This window comes from Terrapene carolina, unplaced genomic scaffold (assembly GCF_002925995.2).
Source record: "Terrapene carolina triunguis isolate 2854851 unplaced genomic scaffold, T_m_triunguis-2.0 Scaffold836, whole genome shotgun sequence".
NCBI lineage: Eukaryota > Metazoa > Chordata > Testudines > Emydidae > Terrapene > Terrapene triunguis.
In genome coordinates, this window is record NW_020665187.1 from 778,079 (window position 1) to 788,544 (window position 10,466).

Sequence of the window (10,466 nt, forward strand, 5' to 3'; positions counted from 1 at the left end):
CAAGAATTTTTGTGGAAAAAAAAATTCATCAAAAATTGTGAATAAAGCACATGTCAAAACTTTTGGGGGGAAATAATTTGTCAACACTTCTAGCAAAAACTGTTCATCAAACCCTTCCAAGAAAAATGAGCCTTTTTGTGGAAAAAATGAATGTAATCTTTTTAAAAAGAACAGGAGTACTTGTGGCACTTTAGAGACTAACAAATTTAGTAATCTTTTTGTGACTAAAGATGTTGTAGAAACTTTTTGTGGAAAAAGTAGAACTGTATTGTGAATAAAAATGTAATTGAAACTTTTAGTGGAAAAAATGTCACAACTACTCACAAAGAATCAAGAGTGTGTGAAAACTTTTTGTTGGCTGCATTTTTTGTAAAAAGTTCATGTTTTTGAAAAAAAATATTTGACCCTCTCTATTCACCTCTGCTCTAGGAATTTTGAGGGGAAAGTGGCTTTTTTTAAGCACAGCATTTATTAATATACCACCTGCATCTATTGGAAGGACACCGATTTAACAGCACAATGCTGGCACCTGTGCTATTGGTGGTGGTAATGGTGGTGAGTCTGGAAGTCTCTGCACATGTTTTTGGTGTGCGCTTTCATCCCCAAGTCCATTGCAAAGTTTGCCAGGAGCACTGCACCCTTCTCTCTTCCCCAGCAAGATGAATGCAGGGGGCTGAGTGGATCTTTTCTGATGGGAAAGTCTCTCTTCTGTTTCTCTGTCCGAGATCAGAACAGAAGTTCTAACAAAGCAAGAGCCTCGGTCAGATTGGAGGCGTGGTAGCCTCGTTACTTCTGCTAGGAGAGGTAGCTGGGGAGGTGATGTCTGATTTGTCAGAGGAGGACTCCGGTCCATTGCAGCCAGCCGATCCCTCAGGGAAACTCGCCCTCTCCCTCTTCTTCTGCTTCATCCTGCGGTTCTGGAACCAGATCTTCACCTGGGTTTCGTTGAGCTGCAAGGCACAGGCGATCTCAACCCGCCTGGCCCGGGTCAGGTACTTGTTGAAGTGGAATTCTTTCTCCAGTTCGGTCAGTTGCTTGGTGCTGAAGTTTGTCCTGGGAGAGACTGCGTTTGTCTCCCCAGCAAAGCCACAGTCTCCTGATTTCACTGGAGACAAAGGGAAGGGAGGTGGGGAGGAGATGGTTATTAAAACACATGAGGTTAGTAACTAGCAGGCTCCCTTTCCACTAACTTTTTCTTTTTCTTTCTTTCTTTCTTTCTTTCTTTCTTTCTTTCTTTCTTTCAGAACCCCCCCAATACAAATACACCTTTTTCGTGAGTAATATCCCCCCCAACACCCACACATATACTTTCCATTATCTTTCTTTATTATATGCATAGATCCCTATTGCAAAATATACTCCTATTGCAATAGGTATTTATTCTGCAAAATAATCATATACATGTGCCTCTTTCCCACTATATATATATATGTGAGTGTATTTAGCAATAGGTATATATGTAGATGCCTCTTGCAATGTAAATATTGAAAAATAGTGACATGTATGTATATAGGTTTATTTTGCAGCATGAATATGTATTGTAATATGCATATATTTTGGACTATATATTAATTATGCATATATGTGTATATATGTGTGTTTATATAGATGTGTGTGTGTGTATGTTATAAAATATGTGCGTGTGTACGTGTGTATTTATCAATTCATTATGTATATATTCATTATATAAAACACAAGTAACAAACAGTTTAGACTCTCGTGGGCTTCAGTCCTTAGCGCTCTGTAGTTCATAGAAAGTCACCAGCCGGCCCTGGGGTTTTTGAAGGAGCAGTGAATAAAGAGTCAGAGATGTGCACTTTACACCCCATGGTGGGGTACCGTACAATGCCCTGCTTTGGGGCTCTGGGGTTTTCTGCCTTAAAAGACACACACAGGCTGACCCAATGGTCCTGGCGGCGGAACACCCGCAGGATGCGGGAGCCGAAGGGTTAAGTGGAAAGGAAAGGTGGTTATAATGGGAAACATGCCAGAGATGGGTAGAAAGGGCCCGGGTCTTTCTTTCTTTCTTTCTTTCTCTCTCTCTCTCTCTCCCTCTCCCCAGAAACATTCAGATTGAGGGAAACACGTGTGTGTGTGTGTGGGGGGGGGTGAATAACCCTTAACAGCTCTTTTCACTAATGCCGATCACGAAGGTTTCACAGACAGTCAGGGCAGAGAGGGGTGGGGAAGCGGGGGGGGGGGGAGAGGAGTGCAGCAGATTCACTCTCTTGCCTCGGTCCCCACACACCAGAGTCGCCTGCCCTACAAGCCATTAGCTTCTCTGGTGCCATAACTCAACCCCCAGGTAGTTTCACTTTCAACTCTTCCCCTGGAGTGGCCAACTGCCTTGTTAGGGCCCCAATGGGTCCCCCACTCCCTGAGGGGATAAAGTCTCGTGCTCCAGGCCGCAGCAGAAGTTCGCATCTCCATTTACAGCTTTCTTTCTACATTTTCAAACACTGCTATTAAAGCGATGCACTAAATGAAGGGAGATAATCTGCAGCGTTGAGTCAGAGATTTAGCAGATAATCTGTTTTTGCAGAGTTGAGTCTGACGTCTAAGTTTTTGCGTTTACATACCAGCGTAATCTTAACTTTCGAATCAAAGAACAAATCTCTCTCACTCCATCTCTCTCTGTCTCTAATCTATCTTCTTCCCTTCCTGTGTGTCTGCTTCTGTCTTTCTAATTTTCACCTTCTCTCTCTCACACACTTCTTATTAGACTTTAGCATAAAGAATAGCCCCCTGCCTTTGTATCTAGCTGAAAAATGAGCATACATTAAAAAAAATTCTTTTCAATGTATGTGAAACCCACTAAAAACATCTGAAACCATTTGACTCTTATTTGCTTTTTTCCTTCGTTTTGCAAATGCTTTCAAATTCATCCTTGTTCTTTGATTGATATATATATGGCCAGTATCAGCAAAATACAAAGAAGAACTTTCCCCAGCTTGTTATATTTTTGCTCTCGGTGAATGACAGTTAACCGACTCCTCTCCTTCCCCTCTTGAAGGTGAAACAATGAGATAAGGCACGAAACAAAGAGAAAGCTTTTAGCTGTTCTTTAAAAAAAACATATTAACCCCACGCGGCCGCTTTCTTGGTTATTTGAATAACTTTTCCCCTTTGCTCGGAAGACGGGAGCCGTTTCTAGACCCAGATCATCAGAAGAGAAAACTGCACAAACACTGCCTTCAGCCCACACCAGAAAAGTTACAGGAGAGAAGCAAACATCAATTGGCACACGTAAAATCTGTTCCCCTTCACTCAAACTCCAAGAAACTGGAAAATCACACTGTCTATTGCCGTCAAAAGAACTTTAAACTCAAACGACGGAGGAAATCCCTTGAAGGCAGTGAACTCGGTTTGATTATTTTTAAAAAAAACATTAAAATCTCAGGTTGTTCCTCTGGATTGCCTTTGAAAATATCAATTCCTTTCGAAACCCCAAACGATCTCCTTTTTCAAGGTTAAAACCGGGACGAAATGTGCATTTCCCACCCCTCCCACTTGAGAAAATACATCATTTCACATCCAGTTAGTTAGAGATACTGTGTAACAACATTTAACTTAAAAAAAATATATATGTCACCCAGACATTTGCAAAAGCTTGGAATAAACTTTCCAGGACAACGGTTGAAGCAAATGCGAATCTGTTTGCATAGATGGTTCTACTATGGTAATTTTAAAGAAAGTTGTGATTTTTTTTAAAAAGATCCCTCAAGTTATACAATATTTAGCAAAATGTCAGAGATAAATCTCTTGGAAGATATTTATGATGAAAGGAGCCAGATATAGTTGGAAGTAAACAAACTTTTAATTATCTATTAAGACACCGATTTTATCGATGAGTTCAGAAAATGGTTTCATTACAAGGCTTACTATTTGGAGAAAGTTTTTTCCGCCTCTCAGTTTGAAAAAGGTAATACATGTACTTTCCTCTGGGGAGTAATCTAAACGAATATAACTGCTACCCTTTGAATTTTGCAATGCATTGAGCGTTTTCAAGATCAGATTTTTTATAGAATAATTTTGAAGCTAAATTCCAAGCGCACAGAACTAAAAATCAGACCTGTTAATTACCAACCTGCTAAAATTATACAAAAGTAGGACGCTGTTTCATCTCTTTTATTTTGCGCTAAATTACTTTTACAGGTGTTGTTGTCGCGCCTAAATTAAAACGAGACAAAAGTCAGATTCCTGTAAAAGGCATTTTAAAATATTGAAAAACGGTTCATTTTTCAAGGAAACAATAACCCAATTCAAAAACACACATTCCCAATCCCCATGTTCAAAATTTATTTCAAACTATATATGTATACGTATATATATTACAGATCAAATAAATATTTGATATATGTTTAAGATTATAGCTATCCATCTATGAGATCAAACAATTATTTTGGGACCATTCTGGCCAATTGTAGACAAACTTGTCAGTTTCCTCTTAACTCGTGTTTTCTAAAAAATAAAAGTTTGTTTCCCCTTGAATGATTTTTTTAAAAAAAGAAAGCAGTAATCTTAGACACAAGACGATTTTAATTGGAAAAAAAAGTTCTGAAAGTCACAATCAGATCGGGAGAACAAATGTAGTTTGGAGGTAATCATAACAAACATCATGACAGAGAGAAAATTTAAGGCAAATAGACCTGCTTAGAGACGGGCATGCGCCTATGGGGGGGGGGGCACCTGAATATCTTGCACTTTTATTACCTAGTGACGTTACTTGGTCTCTCCAAGTGATCTGCCACCCACAGTTAAATGCACTGGCCTCTATCTCAGACTCACCTGTTCTGGGAAGGTTCCTTTTGACTCTCATCCACTCAAAAGTTTTCGTGTCACCGTAAACATCCTGAGAGAGGTCCCCTCTATCTTCTGGCACCACCAGAGAGTTACAGCTGGGGGGGTCCTGGCTACAGGCGTGGTACCGATCCACTCCCCGACCCCCGGAGCGGGGTCCAATAAGGCAAGCTGGGTAGGCGGAGGAGGAGAGGGGCAGGCCCCCCCCGGGAAAGTCGGGGTCAGGAGAGCTGGGTGGGTAGGGACTGCAGCAGGATGAGTTATAACTTGGGGAGAAAGCGGCGCTGGGAGGTTGGCTGGGGGTGTAAAGGGGCCTGGGCCCAGCCGCGGGATAACGAGAGGGAGCGGGGAAAGGATGGGGCTGGCCGGGCGGGGAGGGGATATGCGGCGGGTGGGGCCCTGCAATTGGGAGCTCCCTTCCCGGCACGCAGCGATCTTCCCCAGCACAGCGGATGTTGCGCGGCCTCTGCTGCAAATGCCGGAGTCTCTGCTCCCCAGGGCAGATCCCCGCAGAGCCAGCCCTGCTCTCTCCCCCCCAGCCCAGCTCCGGCTGAGGGTTCATCCTCCTCTCATGGGCCTGGCCCCCACCCGCGCTAGCCCCCTTGTCCCGCGCCCTGGGCCGCCTTGCACCATGTCAAATGGGGCACTTCCCCGTCCAGGAGCCCGAGGAAAAGCCAGCTGAAATTCGATACATTGGCAGGAGGGATCACGTGGCCGGCTCTTGGCCAATGGCCAAGGTTCACTGGGAGAGGGACTGTTTGATGAGTTAATGGCAGCAATTTGTAACTTTCAGTCTCTCTCTGGGCAAACACACAAGAGGGATGATAGGAAACAGTTTCTACAGCAGATCTCTCTCTGGGCTGCGAGAAATGGACATGACTTCATCCCTCCCCCCAACCCAGCCCAACCCCAGCCCACCCCACCAGACCCTCCTGGAATATCTGCTGGGCTGCTCAAGGTAAGTCCCTTTTTATTCTCACACTCCCAAGTTCGCTTGCATGCATCTTCTTGCTGTGGGGTTTTTTTTTAATGGAACATCCCTCCCTCCCCTTCTTTCCCCCTCCCCTTCTCCTGTATCCAACCATAATACATCGTTTTATCTTCATTTAGCCGATGAAGTTTGAAATTACTTTTGCAATGAAAATGGATGAACATGCTTGTTTGTGTGTGTGTGTATGAGAGTGAGAGTTTAGTAATGAAACGCAACAAACTTTCTGTATAGATCAGGTGGACACTAGTTAATAGAAATCCCAAAGTGGCTTTACTGATACCTATAAGGCAACTTTTCAATCTAAAATGTCTTTTCTTTCTTTCTTTCTCTTAAAGCCCTTGGCAAATTGCCTTGGTTAATTCCCCCCCCCCCCCTTCACCTTCTCCAGCAATAACATTTAATTTCAGATGTCTGGGTTTTCTTTCTTCTCTCCCAAGTTAAGTCTCATTTGGAAGAATCAGTGGGTAAGAAAATTTATTATTAATTATACTCTAGTTTCATCAGCCAGACCTTATAGGAAGGTGGATCCTGTAGAATAGTTTTAATTTAATTGTATTTTGATCTATTGGCCTATTTTAATTGAAATAAGAAGGTACTAGGAATGTAGAGAATATGTTACGCTTCTTGATTGTTAGCATTCTTCTAAAGGTGGTTATCTATCTATATATCAATATAATGACCCTGAAACTGGAGGCTTTGGAGAAATCATGAAATCTAATTTTTATGGGATAGTTTTTAAGCCTCTTTAATATGATCCTCTTGTCTTTTTAAACTAGCAACCTTTAGAGACAGTCACCCATTAAAAAGATGTACTTTTTGAGTTTTGACTGAAAAAACAAGGGCTCAGATGAAGAAGGAAAAAAAGAAAGCGCTCAACTCCTCATGACTCAAAGTGATGTTTTCTTCTCCAGTTGATATTCCAAGCACGTAACACTGAGCCCAATGTTCCTGCTTCCAAGAAATATTAATCTAAATTACTATTAATAAGGGACAGCTACAAGTTAATTGGCATTAAAATAATTCATTTCAATTTGTTAATATTAAATTAACAGATAAGACTTTTGCTTAAAATGTACTCATGTTCTGCCTTTCTTATTAGTTATGGAGAAGAAAATTCTCTGAAGAAACCATTCTCTAAAAAAGGGTGTTTTTTTTTTTTTTTTTTTTTTTAACCAAAGGCAGGGTGCAAAATGAAATGCACTTTTTCCCCCAATGGAAAAATCTGTGTGTAATGATTTATTACGAAACCATCTATTGGAAAGAACCACACAAGACATCAGTGAATTAGTGAAACACCTGAATGACTAGAAACTTGAGTAGAATTTAAGTGAGCCAATTTATTTCCAACTGTTAATTATGGAATGCAATTCTTCCATTCATTCTTCTTTCCCAATCTCCAAGGGCCCTTGTCCCATCTTGAAAGCCACCCTCTTTCATGACACAAGATCTGGGACATTTGCACAAAACTAGCAAAGACTTGGGTGCGTTTATCCACTTTTAGACATTTCTGACCACTTGAAGGTCTAATAAAATATTTAAACCTCGTATCCAGCCATTGATTTTATGTAAAAATGTTCTGCTGGTGGAATTCATTAGGCGGACGTTATCCCCACTCTTCAGCTGGGTAAAAGGGCCGTCCCATTCCCCATCTGCTTACTTCCTGCAGAGCCAAACAGAGAAAAAAGCATCTTGATTAATATTTACAAGGTCCTGTCTCTTTAATTCATTCAGCAGCACTCTCCCCTTGTTTGTCAACTGAAATCTGGATGCAGATGGCACCTAGGAAAGCTTGCACTAGAAAGGGAAGGGGGAAAAAAAGAGGCTTTGTATGTGTGAATAAAACAAGAGTCTATATGGGCTTCCGTCTGAAGCACTCCAGGGCTGTATTAATTGAATCAGAGAAGTTACTCAGCCAGGCCTACTCCATGCCAATGCACCTGCTCTATTTCACATGTGGTCTCCATGTTTTTTTGGACACAGCCAATCCAAACAGGTAGCAGCATTCATTTCTTCAAGGAGCAGGCTTTATGTTAGGAGCCAAGCCACATCTGCCATCTACCTGCACAGTGGCTCATCATGATCAAATTTTAGGGCCACTGTGAGTTTAGCAAGCTCAGTGAAACCTGAATTCCACCCTCCGCTCTTCTTGAATGCAAATAAACAGTGTATGTTGTGTGTGTGTGTGTGTGTGTGTGTGTGTGTAGGAAAAGTGAAATAGCAAGTTTCCAGTGTCCACAATCAACATAAACTCTTAGGAGAATTCCAAATATTTAAATTGCTAATAATCCCAAGAGCAGCCACATTCAAGCTTTGTGTTTGTCTCTAACTAAAGACACGGGATGGCAGGGGGTGGGGGATATATTGTGAAAGAAAGAAATATCTTTATCAAATACTTTCAGTGGGACCTTCCTTTGCAACCTTAATCCCCGGCCAATTACATATTAAAGATGGCAGATGTTAAGAAGCTGGGTGTGTTTGCTATTGTCCTTGGCTTCCAGAGAAACAAGGGCAGTTTTGCAATGAAATATAAACTTGCAGCCAAATTAATAGAAGGGAAAATTAATAGAAGCTTAAAATCGCCATCTCTCCTGAAACTGTAGAGGAATAGAGCCTTTCCCTCACGAACACAGAGCGCATGTAGCAAAGTTTGTATAAGGCCCCACCATAATTTTTAATATTAAGCTCAATATTTTATATGGGGTTGGGTGGTGATTGAGGGGGAAGGGAAGAAACCACAATGGATTAACATAGACAATTGATGTTTCACAATATAAGATAATATTTACAAGGCAAAACAGTTACTTGTCAAGGCCCTGCAGAGGAGGGTTGGGGGGAGTGCATGATGTGTGATGTGTAGGATTCTGCTTTGTTTTTTAAGCAAAAATGTGTGGTGGGTGTTTTTCCCTCCATTCCTGATTCTAATGAGCTTTCCTGTTTTCATTAATAAGTCATTTTAAAAATCAGGACCCCCATTGTGCTAGGTGCTGTACAAACAGTTGACAAAAAAGATGGCTCCTCCCACAAATTTTGCAGTCTAAAATCCCAACGCTACAAACGTGCTTAACTTTACTACTGTGGCTGGTTCTTTCAATGGGGACTACCTATGGCAGTGAAGTTAAGCATGAGGGTAAGGCTATCTACACTACAGAGCTTATGCCGGCGTAGCCCTCCATGTACACCAACAGAAAAAGGGTTTTCTTCCCACACTGCCGCCCTGAATGACATTAGCTATGTCAACAGAAGCCCTATACTGATGGTTTGTTGGCATATCTATGTCACCGGGAGTCTGTTTTTTTCACACTTCTGACCAATACTCCAGTATAAGTTTGAAGTGTAGACCAAGCCGTGGTCAACACTTAAAATTTAGATTGTCCTAGCTACGTCGCTCAGGGGTGTAAAAAACATTCATGCCCATGAGCGCTGTTAGTAAACTGACCTAACCCCTGACATAAGTGCTGCTAGGTCGGGGAGGTGGATTCCCTGCATTGATGGAAAAACCTATTCCGTCACAGTAGGAAGCATCTACGCTACGACACTACTGCGCCACAACTGCAGCAGCACTCATAGTGTAGACATAACCCAAGCCTAAGTGTTTGCAGATATAAGGTAAAAGTGTGGCTGCTTGTAGAGTTAAAGAGACCACGTCCCCTCCTAATGTGGACAGAATAAGCTATATTCTGTTTTGGGAGGCAAAATAAGCTACCATGGTATAAGGCATCTTTATACTGAGATAAATGGGTTACCTAGGGAGGTGGTGGAATCTCCATCCTTAGAGGTTTTTAAGGTCTGGCTTGACAAAGCCCTGGCTGGGATGATTTAGTGGGTGTTGGTCCTGCTTTGAGCAGGGGGTTGGACTAGATGACCTCCTGAGGTCTCTTCCAACCCTAATCTTCTATGATTCTAACTGCATCTGCACAAGGGCTTATATCTATATAACTATACCCATAAAACATCACACCCCTCTCCTATGCTGTTATACTGGTACAACTTCTGTAGCATAGACCAGGCCTTTCACAAGTATTTAACTTACTACCATGAGTACTGTAGCTTTAATGGGGTTACTCATGGCCGGATCTACACTACAGACTTCTGCTGACATAGCTGTCAGTCAGGGCATGAAGAGGAGTGACCCCAGAGCGGTAGCGGTGCCAATAGAACCCCCTAATGAAGCTGTGTCTTTTCTGGTATAGCTTGTTACACTCATGGCGGGCGGTTTTACTATAGTGTACAAAACACAGCCTTGTTGGTTATAGCTGCGTCCCCATTAGGAGCACTTTGCCTGTATAGTATGCTGGTATTCCTATCCTAGTAAAGGGCTCCTAGTGTAGACATGGTAGAAGTGTTTGCAGGATTGGGGCCTAGCAGCTTGGGGAAATTGACCAGAATAGGATACCGTGGAATAATCTATTCCAGAATACCTCTCCTGGTGGACTCTCTATTTCAGAATAAAAGTCACTTGTATTCGGGAATAACATTTCTTTCATTCCAGAAGAGAGGGTCCACATGGGCAGCTATTCCAGAACAGCCATTTTGGGCAGTTTCCCCTTTGTAGACAAGCCCAGGGTAAGATGGGGAATAACATGTGGACACATCAGACTGAGGGGGATCCCAAGGTATTAATGAGATGCTATGGTCAGCACAATAGATAGTGGTTGCAGCACACCAGCTGCCTACC

The 10,466-nt window shown here is 42.1% G+C and overlaps 1 protein-coding gene across 1 annotated transcript; it reads right to left on the reverse strand.

Moving 5' to 3' along the window:
- Positions 1 to 220: 220 nt before the first annotated feature.
- Positions 221 to 5,692, reverse strand: LOC112111483 (homeobox protein Hox-A1-like). The gene is made up of 2 exons (XM_024206917.3): positions 4,789 to 5,692; positions 221 to 1,105 (listed from the first exon to the last, which is right to left on the reverse strand). Exons 1-2 carry the CDS (start codon positions 5,360 to 5,362, stop codon positions 762 to 764), a joined length of 918 nt encoding a protein of 305 aa, XP_024062685.2. The 5' UTR covers positions 5,363 to 5,692; the 3' UTR covers positions 221 to 761.
- Positions 5,693 to 10,466: the final 4,774 nt, after the last annotated feature.

Bases quoted from the DNA above. Each gene is read 5' to 3' on its own strand.
- LOC112111483 (XM_024206917.3), bottom strand. From the start codon at position 5,362: ATGAACCCTCAGCCGGAGCTGGGCTGGGGGGGAGAGAGCAGGGCTGGC. The intron at 1,106-4,788 runs GTGAGTCTGAGA...CTTTGTCTCCAG, and splicing joins AAGGAACCTTCCCAGAACAG to TGAAATCAGGAGACTGTGGC.